Below are 27,825 nucleotides of genomic sequence, written 5' to 3'. Positions count from 1 at the left end.
TTGCTCCAAGACACTTTTGCCCCCAAATAAATAAAAAAGCGGTTAGCAATATGTCTCTGGTTGATAGCTGTTCTACGATATAGGAATTGGAATTTAAATGAAATATATGAAAAAAATAGACGAAAACACTGCAAGCCGTGGCTGTGACTCGAATTATCTTTCGATGCTTCATTCGTTTCGTTCCAAAACCGCTAACCGCTTGCCCTATGCACTCTGATTGTTGTTGAAGGCAGTATTTTATCGCCATTAGTGAATCTAGCAATCTTGTCGGAATTAAATGTAAAGAATATTAGCAGGACAGAAGGTCCAGTGTGCTTTGATAATGGTTTTTCGGACGTTGTCTCTTTTTTTGGATGAGTTCAAATTTTGAATCGATCTTGTCCTTTTTGAGCGTTTAGGAAATCATTTGCTAATCTGATCTGAAAACTCCCTAAAGCAGATATATTGGCCTCTTCATTGAGTTTTTTGACACTGTACCAATGGGGTTTTCTCATGCAAATTCTTAATGCACTATTTTGGGTTGGTTGTATGTTGTCGATAATTGAATTAGATTGGTCAATCCACCAGGCATTCGCATACAGAAATAAGAAGTCAAACCCATGATTTAAACAAAATCAGCAAGAACTCGTCATCAATGTCGATCTGACTGAGCCGCCAGAGATGGTAGATTCTTTTGCTTGCTCATGCCACCAAAATTTTTCAGTGTTCGTTCCACTTTAATTGCGGGGTAAGGTTTACGGCAAGAAAATTTACTGATCTTGCGCCTTTAATTCGTGCACAATTGACAAAAAGATCTAGACTGGAACATTTGACGGGTCTTTAAAAAGCAAAAAATCTGTTTTGCCAGAATTTATTCTTAGGTTCAGTTTTTCGCACCAGTTGATCAATTTGTCTAGTGAATATTGAAATTTCTCTTGAATTATTCTACAGGAGCGCGGCCTGTAGTAAAGGGCAAAATCATCAGCAATATGAAAAATTTGTGCAGGGAAATCAGGAATGCCGCTGATATAAACCAGGAAGAGTATTGGTGCAATTAGGCTGCCCAGAGGTACTCCAGCTATTGTTGAAAATGTGCAGCTGTTTGACTTGTTAATTTTTACAAAGACACTTCTCTGAGAGACAAAAAAGTTAACACATTTTATCATAGGCTTAAGCAAACCAATTTTTTGCAGTTTGTTTTGACTTCCTAGTCTCCACAATGTATCAAACGCTTTTTCAACATCTAGGCAAAGAAATCCCACCATTTCGGAACATTGAAACGCTTCTGTAACGTGCTGCGTAAAATTGAGCTAAAATTTATTTCTGCAGCGGTTCCTTCTATAAGATTTTTGCATTTCAACAAAGACACCATTGTTTGCACAGTGCGTTAGGACAGTATTCTTTACAGCAGTTTCACATATTTCTGCAACAAAATTAGTTAGGCTTTTTGATTTTGTTCGGCTTTGGTAGCATTTTTACTTGCGACTCTTTCCATGTAGTTGGAACATAAGAATTGTTCATAGAGCTATTTATCAGGAGACAGATATATGCATTGAGGCATTCAGTTAACCTTTTCAAGACGTTCGAGCTGATTTTTTTTGCTCTGGACTTGATCTTATATTTTTAGAATTTCATCAAACTGGTCTACTTTATTCGTTTTGGAGAAACAATTTTGTCTCATTTTCGACTTTCTCGAAGTTTTCAATTAGTTCCAAGCTTCCGTATTTATTCTTTTTCATTGTATCCTGTAGTAGAGTTTTGAACATTTCGCAATTTTTCATTGTCTGTTGTTGCTCTATTTGATTACAAAAGACTTCAACACTTCATTTGGCTTTGTTGAATTGCAAAATATTGCTTTAACAGCTCTTCAAAAGCAGTTGCTCCCCATATTTTGATCACTTGCGCTCGATTTTGATTGTTTGCTTTATCCGATCGTTTGATGGATTTCATTTCTCTTTGGAGGAAATTTTCCTTTTTCAAGGGTTTGTACTGTTCTCCGTTTTTTCTTTTCAGCTTTTTTCTTTTTTTTTCGTGAATAAGATTAGTAGTTTCATGTCCAATGGAGATCACTATTGTAGGATATACGACTTCTGTAGTGAGAATTGAATATCTGTACAAGTACTTGATTAAATTGATTCAGTTCTGCTTTTGGATAGATTGGGGGATATAGCACAGAGTTTTCATATTTTTGTCTTACAATCTGTTTGAATTTTCTGAAGCTAACTTTTGCATTAAAATCAAAACTGTTCTGAATTACTATATTCAAGGTTGTAATGGTTGAGCTATGGTTACAACCAAAGTCATCGGAAACAAAATGTGTCAAAAAATTTAAAGACTGATTGATAGGCAAAGTGTAGGTCGGGAATATTTCTACAGTCTCCCTGATGTTTTGACGTGTGAAAATCATTATTTAAAAGCTTAGAAGCTCCAGTTTCAATCAATTCAAGTATTTATTCATGCTTTTCAGTGTTATATGTGCAGTTCCGCTCTTGATGTGGAGCGTTAAAATCTCCGCAGATAAAAACAGTTTTCAATTTAGTTTCAAAAATTTCTGACAAATTCAAATCGCGACCTGGTGAGTTGTAAAGAGCTATAACCCTTGAATGACCTAAAACAGGTATTTCAAAGCATGCCAGTCATTTCGATACAGGTATTTCGAGAACTTTTTCTTGTTCATTTCTGTCAAATATTTCTGGTTTAACTTCAACTTCGAAATCATTGAGCCATGTTACTTACTTGCTCTCCTTTCTGTAACTACGAAGTAATCATCGATGATATTTTTATTACACCAGCTCTTGACTCCAATCAGGCACACAATATCATTAACTTTCTCCTTCAAAAAAAGAAGATCTGGTATTTTATTAGATAAGCCTTGGCAATTCCATTGCATGACTTTAATTTTGTCCATGTGGGCTGAATTTATGGCCGTTTGTTTAAATTTGTTGCGTTGGAACATTCGTGAAGGTTATTACTATTGTTGATGTTTGCTCTAATACTGAAAACTTTGATTACATCACAGTAAGGCATTTTTTGAAGGTCGATTGGATTTTGCTGAGTACTTCAGCAACCAGAACACTTATGTTTATCGCTGAGACAGTTGTGTCTGGGTGTATATTTCAGTTTGTGTTTTCGCTACTGCCGAGTACCTTATATCTTTTTTCTCTTTGTTGCATCAACAACTCCGTTTTGATACGAGGAACACCCTTTGTACACCAAAATTAGAACACTTGGTATTTTCTTTTCATTCAGTGCATTGTTTTACTGTGTGATGGCCCGAGCATTGTAGACAGCGCTGCTCGTTTTTACACTCATTGGCAGAGTGTCCATATTTCTGACACTTGCAGCATTGTTTTACATGTGGCGGCTCTTTGCTTGGTTCCTATCGGTAGATCTGCCAACCAATCTTTACACCGTGCTTTTGTGCTGCTGAAACATGATTTGTTGAATCTGTTGTTACTCTGATAAGCTTCGTAAGTTTTCCACTTGCTCGGCTAACAATCATTGACACCTTTACTACATTCATTCTGCTATTGCTCAGGAGTTCTTCCTTTATTTCATCTTCTTGGATGCTGTGATGCACATTGACTATAACAAAGCTTGGTTTGGACTTGGCTTTCAGCAGTGTATTTATTGCGTTTACAATTGCATTTGGGAAACTTGTTGCAGATTTATGCTTGACATGAGACTATCTCTGTGGGCTTTTTCTTCCGGTTGGATAAAAAAAATCCCATTGAATTCACATTCTACGTAGATAAAAAGCTTCCGAATCTCGTAACGTTAAGGCTAACGTTTTAACTCCGTGAGGTTAAAGGCAAAAGGCAAACTAACATAAAACGGCAAATCTAGCAACATTTTTGCCAGGTCTTACTCTCAGATCGGTCACCGATTCAATATAGTTCACCCCAAACCGAAAAATAATAAACCTATAACCGTCGTATCTAATAAATTTCATAGTTAGGTTTACTTGGAACGCATTTTATGCCTATTTGAAAGATTAGAAAGACACGATTCTGACTGGCGAAAAAATAAGACCCATTTCTAGCTGGATAGGTTGCTCTTTTATTTTTTTAAATGATGCTTTGCTCATTTACTTGCTAACACAATATTCATTTAGTATTCAACACGCTCAGGGAATAAAATCTGTAAGAACAGTTTAAGTTTATACCAACGAAACTACTTTCAACTATGAGCAACCTTTTTTCTCCAACTCCAAAGGGGGAATGGGTGGAAAAGTGCAAGTGGAACTTTATTTGTTCAGAGGCCTTTGGCCAATTTTTATTCTTTGCTTTTTGCTGGTTATTTGAAGAGCTAGCGATTTTTCAAGTTTTCGTTTATTTCCTCGACAGTATATTTAGCAGTGGTTGAATTTAAACCCATTGATGTTAAAAAATCAAAGTGAATTGATGTTTGATGTAAAGTTTTTTTTTTCTCGTGTTCGTAGCAGGGATTCTTTTCTATCCTGCAGTTTTGTTTGCATTTGGATCCGCATTTTTGCTTTTGAAAAAGTGTACACATAAATTCGTAAACAGTAGTAAGTTCTGTTACTTTCCAATTTTGTATTTTTTTTTCATTTGATTTTGATCAACTTGCAGGGCTCAATGAAAAGTTCTCAATTTCTGTAGCACGGCTGCTGTACGAAAAATTTTGTTCTTTACATTTTCCGCTATTTTCCGAAACATTTATTTTTTTAAATAATATTTCTCCTCTATTATTGGTCTGTTTTTTTTTCAGTGGTGTCTCCTTCTTTAACGCCAATTGTTTCATCTCAAAGTTGATATTTTGGAAAGTAAAAAGTTGTTCTCAATATCAGATGATTTTAAATTTTAATTTTCTTTTGATAGATTTGAAGAGCCTTCCTGCTATGCTTTTTAAATTAATTGATTTTGAGTAACTTCATTGAGAAATTTAACTCAACAGAGTTCAAGAAACTTACAAATTTTTGAGAACACAATCAAGGTATTAAAATTCGAAAAAAAAAAGAAAAATTGCACCAAGACTCAGTGCTTCAAATTGTCAAAGTTTCATTTAGGAATTTGTATTCGAAAACTGGTTTAACCATAAGCTTTTATTCGTCACGCTTATATACGTTTTTGATTTAGTTAAAGCGTAACGCACATTCATTATATATGAACAGCGATTCACGTGTCCACGGAAAATTTTTCTCAGTCTCAAAATGATGATTGCCAGCTTTAATTGGAGGTGTTTGTCTGCTGTGGATAATTCACATTAATTGAAGATTAATCGAGGAAAGCTTTTAGAATTTTTTTGTATTATAACAATAGACAAATTCTTTGAATTTAAAGCTTTTTCTTCCTTTGCTATTCTAATCTTCATGTCGACGAAGCAACCTAAGCTATTTTATAGCATCTACCATCTAAGTTTTGACACTTGATCGACCTTTACAGAAGCAAACTTCTGAGTTGTAACAGTTGCTGGACTTGGAAACGATTCGCCTTGTTTACAATAACCTGCAGTTTAACTCATTGCAGATCACCATCAAGTATAAATATCCGTGATTCGTTTTTGGTCATCTAAATCATGTTAACCTATCAAACGCGAAATGATATATACGACTATCATAACGATATCAACTAAGCCTTCAATTACCAACCGCACCATCGCTTCTAACTTATACTTGACATCATTAAATAAGAGTGAAATATGAAACTAGGAGCAAGTGGACTACACCTTATAACTTCGCCTGTTTCACTTTTGATTGATTTATATATGCATATAATGCAATCAACTAGTTTAACAGTTCAATCTAGTAGATGAGAGGTGCAATATGTATTCAAATAAATAGTAATGAGAGCAGTTCTGGTTACAACCCAACTGATGGCATTGAAATTTTGGCCATTACAAATTGCAGTTTATTCTCTGATTGAGATTAGTCGTCTTAGCTAACAAAATTGACCTTTGCATAAGAACAGTTTCAAATTCGCGTTCAAAAGCATTATTTTTTGCTATCAAAACACTACTACGAAAACAGATCTCTGCTTCACATATTCGAATCATTTTCGAAAAGTTTATTATTTATTAACCTATTAAATTTTACATATTTACATTATCTGTATTAAACTTTACAGTAAAAATTTTACATTAACTGTTAGATTTAAAATCAACATTTAGTAAGTATGGTTACATTGGACCAATGCTCCGATCGAAAAATCTACAAAATTGTTACTTTCATTTTATGCATCACAATTTTTCTATTTCAAACTTTCTATGTCAGCTTATACCAAAACATTATATCTGGTTTGTTCAAAGCCAAAAACCTATCACAAGAAACATTTGACAAAATAACCTTGGGTCTTACGTGCATCAGCGCAATTATTCCCATTTTGGTGTTTGTGATTGCCCATCCAAGGAGACGAAAAATACTTATTTGCCTTAGTGCAACTGTTATTGGTTGCACTAGTGCATCTCTAGGTTTTCTTTTGAAAACATCACACAGCAACGAAGGCTTCCTTGTATCCATTATGGTTATTCGGACCGTTTGTTTATGTGCTGTCTGTTTACTTTGGTCTGCTAGTTTGCCAACTCTTATAAGCCTGAAGCCTTGCAGAACTGGACTAATTTGCGCTATTGCAGGTTTTGTTTTCCATTATCTTGATTACAATCCAATTTTAGTAACAAGATCAGCACATAGCCGGCATATTGCCGAAAAACAAACTGCAATTACGTCACAAATCCGTACTCTCTAAATATTAATAAAGAGACCAAAAAAATCCTTGAAAAAATGACAAAATTAATTGCTGCTGTCCTAACTTCATTTAGAAAAATTTGTCAAACATACTAATTGTTTCTTAAAGCAGCTCTAAAATGAACTTCAAACAGAGTGAAATATCCCCAGCTTACAAGAACACCTCAAATTAAAGTTAGCAAAACTAACTTTGAGAATCAGTGACTTCATGTGTGATCAAAAGAATATTCACGCGACTGCACAAAAAAACAGGAGTGAAAACTACGTCACGCATAAAAAATAACGTAAATTGAATGATTAACAAACTAATATGGAGTGTGTGTACAAACCATCCAAAAAATTTTCAAGACGAATTGAAAAACAGCAGGACAAGTCCCAAATTGCAATACAACGAAATTAGTGACGACTGCAATACTTGTTACAAGAGCTTTCAGACCAAACAAGGCATGACATTACAAAAAGCGAAAAAAAAACTAAATAGTCGCTTTTCAGAGAAACAGTGCCCTCGTCATTAAAACACATCAAATAAGGAAAACTTGAGCAAGATCAAACTAATCAAAATATTAATCCAATTTCATTCTTTAAAAAGCGAATACCATGCCACCTTCAATACCTCTAATATGTATATCACAAAAACAAACTCTAACATCCTAACAAAATTCTCAATCGTGAATTAATACAAATCTTTGTTATCAAACTTTGATTCGGAATCAAAAGTTTTTGCTCATTAAAGGTTCAAATAAGTGTGTTTTTGGTTGAAGAATTCTTCATTCTTCTCAATCGCTCTTTATAACATCAGTCCTGTTCTCCTTAAGTTTCAGAATTCTTCTCGTTTCAGTCTTCATTGAACTCTTGAAAATTATTTATGTTCTCCCCGCTCATTGGGTGAGACAATATTTACAAAAACGCAGGTCCCCTCTCATTGGGCGACACTTCTCAAAAGACTCCACTCTTCTTGGAGATCACAATGTTTGCCCACAATAGAATTTGTCCAAAAATATTGCGAAAGCTGGGGTTACGGGACTCGTGCAAGCAACATTGTAGCCGATCCTCTTACAATCACAACGGAAACGGACTGAGCCAATCTATCAAAAGCTATAGCATGTCCCTGCGACTGATAATTCCTGCTGTCAGCTAACAGAGCTATGCGCTTTAACGCATTCTTGAGAGTAACTGACAGACCACCCAATGACTCAACAGCGAGAGGAACAAACAAAAATCCTTGCTCAGAGCAATTTTTTTCGTGTTGTGCATACTTTCGCTCTTCGGCTGCTTCAATCGCGTAACCAGACTTCTCTGCCGCATGATTTTTAATGTTTGGTTGCAGTGGAGAAGTTACGGTGACGTCTAGAGCAGCTGGACGACCTGATTTCCATGAAGGCAGAAATATGTCGCCAGGGCGAGAACCGTTTCCTGCAATAAGGTTCCGTTTTTCGATGACTGGGGACAAGTAAGCTGCTGAGCAAGCTGATGCAAAACGGTCACGAATCCTGTCATGCCGAGAAATTGCATCCCCTCTTCCGGTACAGATGACGGCGAGGTCACCAAAAATGTCAAGGGTCCCAGACCTGCAGTAAGGGCATTTTCTTTCATCTTCATAGACTGCAATACCTAGTCTGTATTTGACACTAATTTGAAATTCACTGGGACTCAGATGGAGACCTAAGGCAGGAACTGGAGGTGCCGCAAGCCATGCGCCGGAATGAGGCAAACAGAGTGATTGCAGTCTTGCTTTCTCTCTGTTTGACGACTGATTTCTTAGCAGCTCAGAAAACTTTTCAGTATCTACAGCTTCTTGAATTTTCTTCTGTGTGTAGGAATTCAAGTTGAAAGGTTCAAGGCTTTCATAGAGTTCCTTAAAAACCCTACTGTCTGACGCGCGCTGGTTTGTAATTTTCTGAACCAAGTCATCAGATGCTAACACTGAGCCCACATAAGCGGCTTTGTATTGCTCTTGCGGTTGTCGCACTCCGAGGCCAGAAATGTTTATTGGCAAGGTTGACTGCATCCACACATTGTCACAGGTGACAATACCTATTATTTGATCTAACGCATCCCGTTGGCTGGAATCGAAGACTTTTAAAACATCGATCAGATGTCTTGTCGGCGTGTTAGTGCGTAGAGAGTAGACTAACTTTGGTGTCCCTAGGCAATAACGAAGTATGCCGAGAGCACATTGGGGATCATCCAGATAACTCAAATTTTCCAAAAGCGACACAACCTTCTGAACACGTTTCTGCAGGCAAGAAGAAACAAATTCTGGTGATCCGACTGCGGCACCCAGTACTTCAAAACCATTGCCCATATTTCTTGTGACTTCTCGATCAACTGAGGGTAGATCTATGATTGACCAGAGTTCGCACTTGTCTTTCCTCAAATACAGACCCCTTTTTGGACCTTCATTGGCTAATATAACGAGCGTAGTTCGGATTTGATCTTCTGAACCAGCAACGAAACCATCGTCCAAATACCAAGTGTGCTGGGTAAGATTTGGAACCGCGTCTCTTATTTTTTCTATAACAGGCCATAACGTCAGCGAAAAGAGAAGTGGACCCAGGGGATCTCCTTGTTGAACACCCGATTCACTTTGAAGACTGGCGTTATTATACAGTAGTGGCACATGCTGAGAGTAGCAAAAATAAGTGAAGGCTGCAATACCTGGTATGAAATCGCATGCTGCTTGCAGTAAGTGTGAACGCTTAACCGAATTAAAGGCATTTCGGAAATCAATCTGAAGCACTCCTTCATTAGAGTCAGCGTTGAGGATCTTTTCGTAGGTGATTTTCGCAGAGTGGATAATTGCTTCCGCACCTCCGCTGACTCCAACCCCTAGCTGAATTGAATCGAACAACTCAATTGCTTCTGATTTTGCTTCTTTCACTATACATTTAGCAATAAGGCGCCTCAGGATTTCACTGACAGCTATTGGGCGTACTCCTCTCTTTTTGGATAGAGCGGTGAGCAATGCGCTGCAGAGGGCTTTTGAAACAAATGAGGGGAATTTACCCCTGCTTCCTGTATTTACAAACCTTGTTATTGCTTTAAGGGCGGATTCAGAGTGGTCGGGAGCAGTACTCTACTGCGTGCAATAGATGCTCTGGATACATCTTGGAAGGACCAGCTGCAGTGTACTTGCTGAAAGTTTTCAATTGTTCAAAAACTATGTTATCGCTAAATTGATACGCACTTGAAGCAACATTGTCTGGTCGGAGCAAAGTTGGAGGCGCTTCTTTGATATGTAGCTCTTCTAGTGCTTTCAGAGTAGCTCTGCTATTAGGCGCAAGTCCCTCAGATGACAGGATTTTTGCGGCGCGACCAAATTTACCTTGCAAACATAGACTTTTAGCTCTGCTGGCTAATTCTTCTATTCCGTTTGTGGATTTTTTCTTCGCTTGTTTCATTGCCAGGGCTTCTGTCCAAAGGTTTACAATCACCCGCATTCCATCGATCGATGCGATCGGAGAGCCGCTGATCCTGATTTCGTTTGTGCTTTTTACCTCCTCGGTTGCTCGCACGCAAGATGCACTTCGAAACAGAAAACAATTTCTGCCAATTTAGTTCGTCATCTGGTGTTGTGGCACAATTATCCAGGATGCTGGTCAGCAGTTGTGACCACTTAGTTCTAAACTTGACCGGAACGAAACGACATGTTGGAACATGTGAACTAACTAGCTGAAATACGCACAATTTATTGAAATTGCCAATCTGAGCAATCTAGCTCCAACAAAATACAAAGGAAAAGAATAAGTGTTGAAATACGCATATTCCTAACAAAAACCTATGAAAATAAATTGAAGCTATTAGTACAAAGATAGCACTTTTAAAAACTAAACAGCGGCCATGAGACAAGATAACACAAAAACAACTATGTGGCAAAACTCTCATACAAACCTATTTTTCGAAAAAATTGAATCAACTGATTAAAACCAATGCCTGCATACTGAAAATGGCAGAGATTAAACTATGCATCAATAGAAAGCAAAGCAGCCCTAACATGACACTCCTTGATAAGGCTAGGACAACCAAAACAACAGTGCTCAACTTTTCAAAAACATGGCATGAATCTGTCCCCCCCCCGTTATTCTTTATGACTCCAGTTACAAATTATGTGTTATATAGCACGTTACTATGTAAAACTATTGCACGTGCGCCTGGGGTTCATAAAACATATATTCCCACTAAGCTGGGGGAGGGGCGAAACAGAATAGATCCCATCAATGTTATAAAACATATTAGCTGCCCCTTGAGGGGTCCAAAAATTACAAATCACCGTTGGAGGACGTGTATTACATCTAATAACTTTCCTGGAAAAAGATCAAAAATCTGAAAATCAAAACTCCATTGAAAAATAAACAATAGACTGTTGTCAGATGACACGCTCTTGATCAACTCACAAATAATCGATTTTATAATAGTCTGCTTCAACCACAGGGGGGGGGGGAGGCATTAGCTGTGGATTAGAGATAAGGTTACTTGCGCTTTTATTGGTCACTGGTAAAATACAAAAAAAACATGACACCAACATTGAAGCATTCTTCATTTGAATTCAGTAATACGATACAGGAGCCAATTGAGAAGTGGCCTCAAGTTGTGAATAAGAGAGCAAAAATCAACAAATCAAGAGTGAATAAACATAAACCGACAAATGTCGGAAAAATTGCTCTTGAACGACATGCGAGGCAATTTAAATCAGGGGCTGTAGCCTAAATCAATTTTTCTTTATGGGCGCAAAAACGTTTCCCATGCCGGGATTCGCAAGCCACTAGCACTCGCACTAACCACTGCCTTACAAATCACATTCCTCTGCTATGCTGCAACCGATTTTATATTAGCAACAAGCTTTACTTCGGAGCAATACAGATCACTCAAAAATGAAGAACGCATGTGTGAAAAAGTCACTTGAAAGTTAAAAACTGTTTAAGAAAAGCGCAATCAAAAATGTTTAAGAAAAGTGAACAAATGTAAAACGAAAAAGAGCGTCGGAAGACGAAACAAAAAAAAAACAAAGAGCACAACAATATAGCTCCACTCAACGTACAGCATCGCAGCTATAAAAATAAATTATGCACAAATATGGTAAAATTGCCAATCTGAGCAATCTAGCTCCAACAAAATACAAAGGAAAAGAATAAGTGTTGAAATACGCACAATTTTGTGTAAACAAAGCAAAACGGCCAGCAAATGTCCGGAATATAGCCACTGTTGATTCACTTGATGCACACCGAGATTGAAACAGAAACAAAGCGATAGAAATTGTCAGAATTTTGGTCTGTCAAAAAGTCCTCCAATCTGGTGTGCAAACTCAGTCAGCTTCTAAAAGTATACTTAATTCAGCTGCTAAACTGAAGGCTTCTGAGCTTAACATTAATGCCAGCTGGCAACCGTGTTATTGAAGTTTGATAGCCTAATGCACTATGAATTACTGACCGGGCTTTATTGGTTTATCCCGTTTCTTTTAATTCTGCTCTTTTGACCTTGACCATATTCACGAAAATGCGTAATTCAGTGAGTGAAAGAAAAAAATCCATTTAATGGAAACAGTGAGTGAGATAAGTCAGAAGTAAAACGTGGAAGTTGTGACTTAAGCGAAACAAGAAATATTATCGAGAAGTAAAGCAAATTTAAAAAAGCAGGTCAAGTCTTGATCTACAATTCAAAGAATATTCATTGACTAAACAAAAAAGAACGCCTAGAATGTATTACTAATGGATTGGGAAAAGCAATTAGAAAACATCACGCATAAAATTCGACAAAAAACAGTAAAAATCAAAGTCACATTGCCCCACAAAAAAATTCACGCCCAACAACCACTCGTTTTCCAGCTCCCTTTCCTGTAGGGACAAGACTACACGCATTACATCAATTTGACTTCAAATAAAAGAAAATATGTGAGCAGATCTTAAAACAAAGAGGGTACCCCAAAACAATTCAAATTCTTTGAATTGTTAAAAAAGGAGAGCGTCTAAATAATAGACGCTGAGAGGTCATCAAATTTGAAATCAGAAAATGCTTCTTGCAATGGTCCACAAATTAATCTCAACGTGGTTTAAAAAATAAAAAATAAAACAAACAGTCAGTGCTAAATCAATGGTAAAGGAAAAAGGTATCCGAATTCTTTCCCATTTATATGCTACCAAACCCGTAGATTCAAACAATTCAAAACCAGCAAAGGTTCCTCGAAAAAGATTACCATATATTTAAGAATTTCCAGAAAAATTAACAAAAAAATTATTAAACAGTACGGAGTGAATATAGGAATGAATAAAATATCAATGCTAGAGAAAAACTGATTAAAAAACCTAAAAATATTTAATAAATTGTCAACATTAGTCATTTCCCCGAAAATTTTAAATAGCTTTTTTGCTATACCGTGTCATCACTCAGATTCTGACATAAAATAATTGGAAACAAAACGGTAAAAATGCGTAAAGTCATAATAACAAAAGTTAAAATTTTTTTATGAAAAGACAGTTCAAAAATGTTACTTTAGCCTAGAAGAGGCTGCAACATTTCGTTAAGAATCCAAAAATTTTATTTAATGCAACCCAAAAGCACCAAGGATTATATTACTGTGCTCAGCTATCGCTGTTGCAGTTGTTCAGCATAACCGAAAAACATGCGACGAGTTGCTCTCGAACTAATGGCGGGCGCTCAACTTAATGGCAGCATGTTTCATGCTTGAATGTCGAGAAAGCTTGCTTGATTTTTTTAGGTTACAAATAGACTACAAGTGAAAGAATGACACCACTATCCGCGCAATTTTCTGTTGATTTTTTCGCAGTAACTGCCGCCAACCGAGTTAAGCTGCCTAAAATTGTAAATGATAGTAATTTAAATCACTCAAAGAAAAAAATTAAGTAACTCGGAAAGACAAAGGTTCAAGACAAAAATATTCCATGAATTGCAGAAATTGCTTCAATCTTTGTTTCGAAAGCAATTAATATAGTTGCAAAGTGCAGTCTATCAGCTATAGCTGGCAGGTGACAAGGTTTTCTAAATATTTTCCTACGTCAAATAGTGTTTTTTACCTTTGATTGCAATCTCATTGAATTACAGGAATTATCAGCTGGATTAAAACTGCCTGCTCTTTTTCGATCGCATGTTAAAATTTTGTCTAAATATGGCGGTTCTGAAAGAGAATACTTTGCCGTAAAGATCTAATTGTTAGTCGTTAACAAAACTCATTCACTACAGGAATTTTGAGAAATTGAAATTATCAATGACAAATACTTTACAATACTGAACATAAAAAACTAAGCTAACTAGCGTCGGGCGAATTGCTCTCAAAAGACCAGCGAGCGGCGGTTGGCTTCGGTAGTAGCCAACTTAGGCTTACGGATGCTACCATTAGGGGGGGTGAGGCGACGGGGGTAGCGTTTGCGAAGGCTTGATGGGAGAGAGGTTCAATTCAACAGGTGCAGGAGAGTGGACAACGGGAGTGTTGAGCGCTACCTGTTTATCCCGTTTGAGAAAAGTCAAATGGGTTAGACGAAAAATTGGTCAAGCGAAAAATCGCATAAAATCAGACCACAGGACTAAAATAATTGCTACAAACTTTGTTTGAGAGCAATTAAAATTTCTAAGTTCTACAATTTTCTAATCTTTTCTCAAGTCACTTTTACGCCACCGCTCGCCTGAGCTTCTGATCTTAGCAACTCGTGAATTTGATATTAAACGGTGCTAACTTAGGGCAAAAACCGAGCTCTATGAAATCAACTCAGTAAATTGTAAGTTCTCTCAAAGGGCTGATTTGTTTTCACGTTTGCTCAAATTTGACTGAATTTGCCCGTAACATAAACCACAGGCATTATTTGCGAATTTGAGTCAAGTCTTTTTTACAGTAGAGATTTATTGGAGTTGCTCCTTTTTAATTAGGGAGAACTGGTTAGGGTTGCGGTTTAGGTCAAAAAATACGTAGGGGAGCAGTTAATTAGGAGGTTCCTCACACCTTTGCTAAAAGCTGGTGCAGTTCCTTCTAAATATTGAATATTTTCCGTACAAAAATAAGTTGCTACTGTCATCAACAAAAAATAAATGCATGAAACAAAAAATGTACATGGTTAAACTGCCAATTTTTCAGGAATTTTCAGTACCAACACGATTTCCGTTTTCCTTAAACTTCATATAGTCGACATAAAATCATTAGAACATTGATAGCTCTAAACTCCACAAAAATGAAGTAATTACGGAGAGATTCCCCCCAGTTTTCTGCAAGTACCGGTAAGTTGAGTTCAACGTGAAATCTTCAATTTGATCCTGCTGAACAGATTTAAAGTAGAACTGAACTAACTGCTACTTAATTAAAGGAAAACTAGTCAAATTTGGCCTGGATTTTCTCTGTAAATAAGCTTGTGAGTTTTTCTGAATTTAGATCTATTACCCTTCTGAGGACCGATGCAGAAAGCCAAAGAATTGGCCTAATTTATGCTGACTGAAAATGACATTAAATACAGTCAGTTTACCATTTAAAAGTAGATTTTGTGTTTACTTTTGTTGATAATGAGTAACATACTCCCGCCGTTTAGTATAATTTTGCATAGCGATTGACCTGTTGCAAGAAAAAGATTGGAAAACAAATATATGGAAAGGCAGCATTGCAAACGTTGGCTACCTCTCCGGAAGCCTTTTTCGTCACTTCATATTGGACGATGCCTATGAGGACGACAGACTCCGTTCAGAAATCATTGCATTCACATCTATCGGTTTCGCAATGTGCTTTCTCCTGGTACCAATTTCTGTTTTATTTTTACGACAGCAAACATATGGCCGATCTTTCGACAGTGACAATACAATGGCAAACGTACTAGCATTCATCACACATTCGGGCATTGTTAGCGTCAGCGTAACATCAATTGTTATATCAGTATCTAGGACTCAATTTCACGCTTACGTCAATAGCAAACTTGCAAGTGATCCTTTGTCTCAGAGCGCCGATTCCATATTTCACTTCACTTTAGCCCTTCGCTTGCTGGAAATTATAGGCTCAATTTCATCAGGTATCATCAGCGATAGAGGGTACGCGTCAATTGCTTTGACTTCAGGTTGCGTAATTTCAATATTCGGTTTTGTAGCTATGTCAATTCCAGTTCAGATAATTCACATGGACACGGCTTTATTCATCGAGATTCTAGCATCGATCGTAACTTTTGGCATTTCAGTGGCGTACACTCCTATATTTCTTATATTTTATCAAGTATCACTCAAACAAGGCCTCGGAGACTTCGAAATATCAAAAGACTATTCTTCAATATGTATACTATTTACGACCAACTGTGGCGCTCTCGTTGGGAAGTACGTTCTGGCCGATTTTATTTTACCAATGATTAAACCAAGGGGAGTTTGTTTATTTTTGGGTTGTTTGCTTTCGGTTGCGACTTATTTATCCAGTCAGTACTTGTCCAAGATAGGGCTGATGAGAAATGTTAACAAATATGAGGAGGGTTTGACCATCGCTATAAAGGGTATTGAAATTGGGAAAAATGTCGCCTTGATGAATCACGCACTCTCGCAAACTAGTGGCTATGAGAGCATTGATATTTGAACACAACTTAAACCGAGTTCTATAGTTAGTTCTACGACGTCTATTAAGTCATGCCATTTTGTTTTCATCTAAACTTTTGAGCCAAAATTTTATTTTCATTGAGATCTGTACCATATAAAACTCCATTTTTAAAATGTGACAGAATAGTCCAGCCAAAAAGAATTATTCAACTATTGCACCGCTAAGACTTTGTTGAGTCATCTCAACAAGTCATCACTCTTCTGATCAAATTATAAAGATGAAAAGAAAGATTACTTCGCTTGATTTACAAAAAAAAAATACAATTGCAGCATATGGATAACTGAAAAGTTCAATGCACGTTAAAGTTTATCACGGGACAAGTATCTCAATTCAATTATACAGCCTTCATTTTCTACTGTTGTTATAACTGAATCATTCTAGGATTGTAACTGTTAGCATGCAGAAAAAATGTAAAATTGTTGACTTCTATCTAACCTTCCGTTTGTACGACGTAACAATTCGTTGCACTTCCCATAACTCTTCTTCTACGCCCTGCAATAGAAAACGAAAACCATGCAATACAACATCTATAGTCAGACGTCACATTTATGAGGGTTTTATTCACAATCGAAAGCAGATGGCTAGAAATGGGCAAAGTTGAATTGAAGAAAGACAGTTTTGATTTCTGTTCTACAATATTACAGAAGTCAGCATCTCCAAAAATAAGCAAAGCAGACATGCTTTGTTAAACTACAATGATGCAACAGATATGGCGTCGAGCTGAGAAAGTAATCGAAGCAGTTTTTTCTTTTTCAAAACTCAAAATGATTTGGAATTCTGGTCACGTCAACTGTACAAATCTAATGAGCACATTACATAAGAATCATGTATTGAGCACAAAATTGACTTCTCTTCTCAAATGACTTTAGTTTGACTTACTGAAGGCCACATGAAAGTCAGGCAAGTCATTTTCAAAAAGCTCTTTTAGAAATAAAGATTTGATAACAGATATCATAATCTCCATCAGAAGAAATGGCAAAGGAGTGCTAGTATACAGGAAAAAATGTTCTTTTCAGTTCCCTCCATCAAATTATTAGTTGGATGATGACAGAACAGTCCACTGAAAAATTAACCTCATTCAAATTTATTCCCAAACACTTCAGACCTAAAAATGTACCAGCAATTAAATATTTTGAGAAGCCAGTTGAAATTTAAATTTTAAACAAGGACGCTCGGTAATGTGCGATTGCACAAAAGTTTCCGACCCCGCTCATCCACAATTTTGACATAATTGTCTACCAAATGAGGAACAGATAGGAAAACCCAAAAATTCAAGTATTTTTCAAAAAAATTGGTATATGAACGAAGAGATAGCCTTCAAAGCAAATAACTCAGTGGAGTAAAAAAATGATGCTTTAGACTGATGAGATATGCGATATTAAGAAAGCGAGCGAAGACGAACGGCAAAGACAAACAACAACAACAAACATTAATTACATCAAAAAATTTATGTCAGTTCTAAAAAACAAAACTTAATAACAAAGTCAAAAAAGCGTCCGATAAAACTGAAACTAAACAAAATAAACTTTAATTCACCAGAAAAAAATGGTAATTCACCAGTTCAAAATAAGACTTGGTGACAATTAGACAAAAAAGCACAGAATTTTTAAAGTTAGAAAATTCGCTGAATTTTTTTTTAAAAAACTACTAATTTCAAAGAAATGACAACCATTAGGAATCAACTAAAATATCCCATAGGTTTACAATTACCAATTTTTCTATAAAAAGAAATTAAGATCTGTCGGTGTTCAATTTTTTATTCAGTTAAAAAAGAACAAATAGAAAACAAACAAAAAATCAAATTAAAACTTACCAGAAAATGCTTTCGAAGCCGTAAAGCCATACTTTGGCCCTCAAAATATGTTCGATTGCACCTTCGTCGAACAGCAATAATGTATTATGTGACCGCTCATTAATGAAACTAGGTAACAATAACACAAAAAAGAAATGCAAAATTTTTTCATGAAAAAGAGGGGGGATTTCTATGAATATTAGATAATTAACCGTAATACTTGTTTTTTTTCCAAAAAGTTTATTTCCAAAGACATGAAAGCCATTAATTATACAATGAAAAAGTTGAATAGGTTCGTCCACTCTTCCAAAGGAAGCCCTTGAGACCTGCAATTATCCAGAAAATGTCTTACGTCTACAAAAAGAACGTCAAATATGACAAAAACCAAAAATTCGTTTAATTCTTTTTGTGAAAAAAACCAGTGTGGAAGCCAGTAAAGTCATAACGAATTCTTTGAAAACATTAGATTTTGTGACACTAATCCCTTTTGACAACTTCCCTTGAAATGCATTATGTGGCCTCTCTTTAATGAAGCTAGGTAACAATTAGACCTAAAAAGAAAAAAGCGAGATTATGTAATACTTGCTTTTTCGAAAAAAGTTTATTTCCAAAGACATGAAAGCCATTAATTACAAAATGAAAAATAGAATAAGTCTGTTTATTCTTCCTAAGGAAGCCCCTGAGACCTGCAATTATCCAGAACATGTCTTACGTCTACAGAAAGAACGTCAAATATGACAAAAATCAAAAATTAATTTACTTTTTTTTTTGTAAAAAAAACCCGTGTCGAAGCCAGTAAAGTCGTAACGAATTCTTTAAAAACATTAGATTTTCTGACATCAATCCCTTTTGACACCTTCTTTTGACAAAATAATGTCATATCTAACCTTTAATTAACGAGACCAGGTAACAAACAGACAATAAAAGGAACAAAAATGCGAAGTTCGTGTTTTTTTTATTTTGGAAAACAATTGTTTTCAAAGTCATGAAAGCCATCAGCTATCTAGTATTATCAGAAAATTGGCTCATCTACTCTCCCATTAAGAGCAAATCAAACCGGGTAATTGTACAGGAAATTAAATACGACTAAAAAGACAAAGTAAAAACGACAGTTAAAGAGAAAATTTAAAAAATCAATTAAAATCTTCGAGAAAGTATTAACGAAGCGGTAAAGAAACACAATGTATATTTCAGGATTTAAATATTATTAATTGCGCGTTATTTTGAACGCGAATAATATGATATATGAACTGCCAATAACGTGATAATTTGACAAAACTAGAAAACATGAAAAATGACCAAATATCTATAAAAAAATTGTGAAATCTAGTAGTATCAAAGTCAGAACAACATAACTGAAAGCCTAAAGACACAATAAAGACTGATTTTGAATTCAGTAGAAAGAATGAACACTCTTTGATTGCTGACACAACGCTGCAAGTTGACTAAATTAAGAGAAAAATGGACGCAAAGTTCAAAAAGCCATTTTTTATTTATAAATCAAATATTTTAAAAGTGAAAACGGCCATAAGCTTTCAAGCAATCAACTAGATAAAATAATTTGGAGATTATTAGGAAGCCAATAGGACTTATCACTAGTGAGCTTTGATTTGAAATGCTCTGTTATTTAATTAATATAAAAAGGATTGAATTTTTTATATAAAAAACCGACTGGTGACAATCCGAATTATTTTTGGATTGTAACGGTCCAAGATTGGTACAAAACTAGTCCTGCTAATGATGATTGTCCATTAGAAATATTTAATTTTTCAAATGTCTTAGATATAGATATTTTGTTTGTTAAAAAATCGAAAATAAATGCTGCGTTTTTGATAATCAAAGAATAAAGTTAGCAAAAAACGGCAATGTTTCAATTACAGAGCAATCTCAACGGAAGTTGAAGTAGAATTAGCCCCCCTTTTCAGTCTAAAAAAATTGTGTTAGTGGTGTTTTTGGTGTGCACTTCCAGCAAATTTAATCAGAGTGGACTAAAGAAACTTATTTCGTGCTGTTTTTGATGAAAAAGTCTGGATTTTGCGAAATATTTAGCCGGAATTTGTCACGAAAAAATTCAATAAAAATAGCCGACTATGTATTTTGTCATTAAGAATAAAATCTTTAACATTTTCTTGAAAAACTTTATTAAATTTTTGCAAAATTGGCGAAATTTTAGTCAAAAATTTCGAAAAAAGGTGAATAAAATCAACGGAAATCACTCTTATTTTCTCGAAAGTTTAAACCTCGATATCTCCCTGTAAAAAACGGAAATCAGAAAAATCTTTTTAATTCCATATTTTACGCTGGACAAGCTTTCTAATGATACCAGTCTCAGCTCTCTACGATGAATATATCGATCGACCAAAATTGACTGAACAAAAAAAAACCCATGAGTATATAGTTCCTCCCCCCTCAAGAGAGGTCGGAACAAAAATAAAGATTTTAAGCAAACCTTTGAAAAGTGCAATTTCTAGACTCGGAAAGGGCAACCAAAATTTTTGAACAGTGGGCATAACAATTTCCATAAAAATGTAGATAGCATACGAAAAACGCTCATTTGGTTTGTGTAAACGGCAGATAAAATTGCTACCTAAATTTTTGCATTATATGACCTAGAAGCGGCGATAATTAATTCTTAAGCAGTAAAACATTAGATTTTATGTTTAAGCATGCAGAATTGGAAAACTGTTTTAAAATTTCAAATCTTTCAAAATAATGGCAGTCAAAAGAAAATGTTATGTTCTCTGGAAAAAGCGACAGAAATTAGAAAAAATTAATTTTAGACCACTTTCCTCTGCGAAAACCCATACCTTCAAAAAACATACCCGGCAGATTGCCGGAAAATAGCCGCCATTGATTCCCATAATCAAGATTGGGACTGAAAGAAGAGAACTAACGAGAAAAATGATTTTTGTACGCAAACAATTTTAAAGTGCGAACTATTTTGATGTCATTTTGGAGCTGAACATACTCCTGTTTCGTAGTGAGACGACACAGGGACTAGTATCAATACCAATAAGACTTAGAGGTGGTAACTAAGAACAAAGTTCGAGTAACATGCATCTAAAATTGGGCTTGATTGGTTTATCCCGTTTCTATTTCTGATTTCGTTTTTTGATTTTGATACTCACTCTATTCATTTCGAATTGCTTTGCTGAGCAACAGCAGTTTATAAATACTTTTAGCAGAATGAGAGAAGAGTAAAACTAGCCTAGAAAACTCAAAAAAGATTCTGCACAAAATGTTGAACAAGCTGTGAGCTAAGGTAAAGCGAAAAATTTTTAGTACGAAGTAAAAAAATTAGGAGCACTATAATAGCCGACTGAGAAGCTGAGGCGGCTATTGATAAACAGAAGTGATTTAGAAAACCCTATGCGGATCCCCATTGACTATTTGCAGATTGACTATTAGGTATTGACTATTAGCTTCCTACACGCGAACGCAGGCGGGGCCCCAATTTAATCTAATTTGGTTTAACATCAATGAAAAAGATGCGGTCATTTAACTAACGCTATAAATTAATTAATTTTATGTATTTTTCTTTTCTAACTGAAATCAAGATTGAAAAATGTGTCAATACGAACCGATGGTTTCATAAGTCAAATATATTTTTAAGCCTAATTTTACTAGTTTTAGAGGCAGCAAAGCCGCGATTAGTTTTAAGGCGAGAAATTGCAAACCTCTTTCAAAGTTTAGTGAGAACTGATTCAGAAAAAGTCTGTTGCACATGATTCATGAAAAGCTTTTGTTCTTTTAGATAATTTGATCGTTAGTCACATTGATGTGTGATGTTGAGTGCTTTTTAATGATGCATAGTTAAATATGTTCATACGTTCAATGATTAATACTGATAATCATCAATGAAGATTTCATTCAATGAGAGCAAACCTTTACATCTACTGATTTGATTAAATGATATTACGCATACGAAAAAAGTTAAGCAGCAAAAAAATACAAGCAAAAATGCGGTTTTGAGGTCTGCGGCGTGAGAAAAAGTAAAAACAAAAAATCACAGGAAGAAAAAACAGCAAGATAGGGCCTGACACAAATTTCTATTGACTAAAGAGAAAGGCAGTATGGCATATGCAAAAAAACACCAGCGAAGTAGCTAATTTTTGTTCAAACATCATTTTCTGACCCTTCTGGAAAATTGTAGCAAGAAAATTTTACGCGACAGAATTACTAGTCTTTTCGCTCCACTTCCTGTCTCGACATGACCCAAAATCATCACTTCAATTCGACTACAAAAATCATAAAAATGTGTCAACATCTTAAAAAAAACAACCGATAACGACTCGAAGAAAACCAAAAAATAACCTCCATAAAAATTGGTACCTACATAAATCACCTAAAAAATGAAATTCATGAAGAAATAAGCTCTTAAAAAGAATTATAACGAGAAAAAACTAGAAAAAAGTAATGTGGACTCGCAAAGTCAAATAACCATTTAGGCAAATAAGAGTATTAAAATGGTCAAAAGCCAATAGGGAAGTCATAATAGCCCAGGAAATGGTCAAATTCATATCTTAAAAAATTCCGAAAAAATAAGGAAAAATATTCCCAATTCCGAAAAAATTCCAAAAAACTTAAAAATTAGGAAAAATTGGGGAAAATATTCCCAATTTTTTGTCATAATTCTCCACAAAAGGTTTATATCAACAAAACTACACTCCCCTCGTGTCTAAAAACTATGTAAGTAATCAGGGTCCTTTCAAATGCTACTGAACACAGAAATAAAATAAGTGAAAAATAGCTAAAACATAACCGACTAACGTCGGTCGAATTGCTCTCAAACGACTAGCGACTGGTTGGCTTTGTCAGTAGCTAGCTACGGTTTAGTGAGGCTGCATGCGGGGTCAGGTCTTTAGGGCCTGAACGATGAGGAGCAGGGGTTGGGATTTTTTTTTTTTGGGGGGGGGGGGCTGATGCGGGGGAGCGGTGAAGTGGGGTGGGGGCCTCTACACTGGGAGTTTACGTTTCGTTTCTGTGAATCAAGTACTTAGAGACTAGTGATCTCAAAGGCTCTAAGAGAACGTAATGCCCTCTGGGCGCCCGGGTGATAAAAAGACACTTCCAATTCTTCTCTTCGAATCGTACAAAAAGACCAATACAATTAAAATTCTTTGAATTGTAACAAGTTTTAAAAATGAGCAAAGTGGGAATAAATTTTGGTGACCGAAATACGCCATCGCGTCGGCAACAACTAATTTTAACGGCATAAAAGCCTATAAAAATTCTTATCAACCGTAGCTGGCAGAAAAGAGTAGCAAAAAACACATGGCTCCAGACAGGTAGGCCGTAAAGCAGTAGAAATCAATTTCAGGTTGGCTTCTACCTTAAACCTCACTCAAGGAGAATGGCATTAGGAAAATGGGGCTAAGGAACTCATTTCATTTAACATATCTGCCCATTAAACTTTCTTGTTTTAACACCGATTTCTCAACCAACAACTCTAAAACGGGCAGAAGTGACTCTTAAACATTCCAGATTATGATATTGACACCAAATGGTACAAGCCCCTGTGTAAAAAAAAATTCAATACATAGTTGAACATTAACCGATAACGTCGGGGACACAATTAAATTTTCACACCTACTCAAGTATAGAGAGTTCGAACTTATAAATTAGTTTCTGATACACCTGCTGCCATTTGATTTCTGTTTTCACTGTTTATCCCTTTTTGATATCTGAGTTTTCGATATCTGATTCTCAGGCATGATTTTAAGAGCTGATACAAGTGTTCTAAAGGTGCATAGTTTCATCTTTGAATATCTGTTTGATCAATAAATGGTTGTATTGGATTTCACAATTTTTTCTTTAAAAACGAATAATTGAGCTGTGCCCACTTTTATTCTGTTGGGAAACTTTGTCGGTCAGTCGCATTATTGCCTCGAATCAATTATTTTCAAATTGATATGTTCAAATTCCTTAGTAAATATACTCCAATGCTTTAAAATAGCCAGCAGACCAGGTAAGAAATACAATCGTAGAAAGTAGGTAAGACAAATAGAGAGCTGAGTTGGACTACAAACCTATTAGACATAAAACCCATCAAGAAAAACTCAAAATCCTTCCCTTTTTATAGTCAGCAGAACCGGCAGATTGTCGCAAGTAGACTGTTTGTACTCTTTGTTAAAAAAGTCCCAAATATTCGGAGATAAAAATTCGATTTGAAAAAAAAATGTGATTTCAAATGTCATCCGAAAAACGATTGTCCTAAAAACGCGTACCTCAGAGAGCATCAAATAACGGCATGCATACAAATTTAACTACGGATCTGCAAAAGTCGCCAGAAAAATTGCTTTTCTTGGCGCGTGATCAAATGGCCGCAACAAAAATCGGGAGACAGGACAAGCAAAACAAAAACCATGAGGATAATAGGAGACCCTGAGCATAATGTTGAGTATGATAAACAGGAGAGAGATTGACCAAGATTTGTTGACGACAGGTTGGATACAGTTTCAAAAAGCATGCTTTATTAATCTTCAAAATTTTAATTCCTGGATCTACGTTTCTAACGACCCGTAACACAATCTTTTGGCAAGAGGGCGTGTTGAAGCTCAAGCTTCAATATTTCAACATTTCTTAACTTGACTTTTGCATGATTTGATTTCTAACTTTAGTTCAACTTCGATTTCACCATTGTCAAATCGATCTTATAAGCAAGTTAGTCGACATTGGTGACCCCGAAACAACGAACTGCAACTAAAACTTCTGAGATAAAATTAAAATTGTAAGGAAATAGAAAAAAAATTGACGTAAAGACAGGGAGTAACTTTGAAATCTTCTCAATACCGAATTTCTGTATTCACATAACTCAATGTTTTCTTTATTTTAGAACAATTTAGAACTGCAACCACAGCCCGTCAACGAATACGAAAAAAAAGAGAGGGAAAATTCAAAACTCAAAGTGAAAGAGAAAAGAAAAAATGCAGAAATAGCATAATCAAATACAAATTCCAAAAGAGAACGAAAATTGATTCAGAATATGACAAGAGAAGGAAGGATTGTTTGCCAGCAACTAAGTTCTATCTTTCTAACAAAGAACAAAGTAACAAAAGTAAAAGGGTCGCAATCCGAAGTAACCTATATCTATATAAACCTATTTACATATATATATATATAAATATATATATATATATATATATATATATATATATATATATTTATATATCTAATATCATATTTATAAACAAAAAGACTTTGTCCACGCGTCTTTGTTATCAATGAAAAAGTTTTATTGTGCAAATAGGCCTAAACAGCATCACAACTTATTGCAAAAAACCTTTTTTTAGAAAATAGTTTAATAGCTGTAGATGGGTGTGCATCGTTCTTTGCTTTGAAGTAGATAGTGTTCAATCACATACGCACACAAAGCGAATAAAAACACAATAAAATTTGCTTTTATCGTAGATAGATATCGAAGTTTCGGAATTTTCATTCTCTACAAAATGTAAAGCAAGAAAGAACACGACATTTACAGTCAAACACTTTCTACTTCAGGGGGCACGTTAAAGAGTAGACAAAGCTTCGGATTTAGGTTGTTGGTTTCAGAGAAGATTTAAACGTCAAGTAGTAACCCAACGTATCAAAAGTCGGTAATAAAAATTTTTTTTGACATTAATTTTCCTTAAAAAAGATTTTGACTATCTGCAAAGTCCAACAGACCCAGCCAAGTTTAGGATAAAAGAAACTCAGACCATACCTTCACTTATGACAACAACATAAAAACAAATTCAGGTCTGAGATATTTTTTGCTCTTTTAACATATAACCATAACACAGGACTTTTCCTTCGAAAAAAGAAAAAATCCTTTATCAGCAAATAGGCTGAAAATTAAAAGAACTCACACCCATTACGCTGCGTACAGATTGGAGAATACTAAACAAAAAACACAACGGAAGTAGAAAGAGCAGCTTTTTGCCAACCTCAAGTAACACAGAATACTCTTGCGCGCAACAATACAGGAGCTCTCTTCGATAGTGCTGTTTAAATTTGCTCAGAAACTGATGAAAACTGCAAACTAATTAAGCACTAAGCAAGAATAACCTGAACAATTCCAAACAACAATTAGACAGAAACAAATGGCACCAAAAACAAATAAAAGGAAAGACGTTGATCCAAAAAATCATGAGACGTGAGGTTGAGTGGGGCTCAGCAGTAAATTTTCTTGAGAAACAGTATCAGACCGATGACGTTGACGTTCTTCAACTCACGTATGACAAAAAGCATGCTTGGACAAGCTTTTGGATGATATCTCCGAGTTTACCCTTACAACTAACGAGAACACCACACTCGGCGAACGCTCAGGTGAACGCACAACGACATTGCTGAAAGGGAAGAAAATTATAAACGGTTTGTCTAAATCAAAGATGAACACAGTTGGTGCTTCAGGAGACAAAAACAACACTGTATGCGCCTTCATATCAAACAGATACACAAGACACAATGAAATTGCAGCCCAAAATCGCACGAGATACAATTTACGCAACAGACATGATTCCTCTCACAACTCGAGAGAATCATCAGATAAAGTCTGCACAATGCAATCTCTATATCACATCAACAAGACTCCTGCCCGACATTGGCCGATAGAAACAATACCAGTTGTCCCGTCTCAAATGAAATCGGACTCAGCATTGATAGATATCAATCATTGAATATTCGAAACGAGACCGACAATTCTTCACCTGACAGTCAACGAAAAAACGGCAGAGATGCAGTTGCGTCGAATAAATCTTGCAAGCGTAACGTTGGACAAACTGCAGAAAACACAGCAAACAACCGCACAGGAATTAGTAATCAACGAATAGATTGGGACCGGAACAGTTTACAACAGGGGTCTTCTCGAACATTTGTTGAACAGACCTCCAATAGTGAACCTAAAGACTCAAACGAAGGAAACGAACGACAACCTGAACTTTCCGAGCGCACCCAGAGCAATCAACATAACGAGCGCATTGGAACAAATTGGCATAATCAATTTACCGAACCATTTCAGTTTGTGAAATCCAACAAAAACAATCAGGATCCCCAAACAACATCAACAGTAAATAACTCAGCAAAATTTAAAAGCCATCAGCTTCCAGATAAACAACTCAGAAATTCAAAAGCACTCATAGCACAAAAAGGTATCACCAATTGTCCCTAAGTGGAAAGCTGTTACGACAGTCACAGCGATGAAGCGACAAACCAACGAAACGATTCGCGTGCAAATGATTCCTCAAAGAACCAAGCATCCAAACTACAAAATATTGGGAGAAGCACAACTCACCAACAAACAACACAACAGGAGAATTGCCTAACAAATTCACGAACTCTTGCTTCGATTAAACAAAAACAAACAAGGGATAGGAACATTTTCTCACCCGAGAATCGAAATCAACCTCGTTACAATGAGAATACCATATTAACACAGACAACCTGCAGCCGTCCAACGGTATCAGTAGACACACCTGACACGGAAATACAAACAATGTCTTGCCGCAACCAGTCTCATGCAATGCACGAAATCAGAGAGAACGGTATGGAGAGATACGAAGACAGCTCCAATGTCAGACAACCAACAGTTCACTTCGAATCTGCTACACAACCACCTGAAAATCACAATAACAATTCAACCAACGAACAGTTTAGCAATCTGCATTTTACACCAAATCAGAGAAACCCGCAAATAAACATCAGTTTGCCAAAGACACAACTGAAGACATACAATGGAGACCCCTCTCAAATGGCACGAGTGGTATTGTTACTTCAAATCAACAATACATAATAATGTGTGCCTTTCGGACG

The 27,825-nt window shown here is 35.9% G+C and overlaps 2 protein-coding genes across 7 annotated transcripts in view; one reads left to right on the top strand and one right to left on the bottom strand.

Annotated features, from left to right (window-relative positions):
• LOC142339590 (membrane-associated protein Hem-like) overlaps nucleotides 1-27,825 on the top strand; it is a 479,910-nt gene that overhangs the window by 277,051 nt on the left and 175,034 nt on the right. The gene's annotated exons all lie outside the window — the stretch shown is intronic.
• LOC142339589 (uncharacterized) overlaps nucleotides 1-27,825 on the bottom strand; it is a 55,646-nt gene that overhangs the window by 7,771 nt on the left and 20,050 nt on the right. The window contains exon 7 of one of the 2 annotated variants that reach the window (XM_075389729.1): nucleotides 16,680-16,736. The exons of the other annotated variant lie outside the window; for it this stretch is intronic. Coding sequence (XP_075245844.1) covers nucleotides 16,680-16,736 — 57 coding nt within the window. The remainder of the gene's footprint in view (nucleotides 1-16,679; nucleotides 16,737-27,825) is intronic. 2 annotated transcript variants of the gene reach the window in all.

The sequence above is a fragment of the Convolutriloba macropyga genome, chromosome 5 (assembly GCF_964194025.1).
Source record: "Convolutriloba macropyga chromosome 5, txConMacr16.3, whole genome shotgun sequence".
NCBI lineage: Eukaryota > Metazoa > Xenacoelomorpha > Acoela > Convolutidae > Convolutriloba > Convolutriloba macropyga.
The sequence above is the reverse complement of the archived record's forward strand: the minus strand, read 5'-3'. Positions and strand labels throughout refer to the sequence as shown.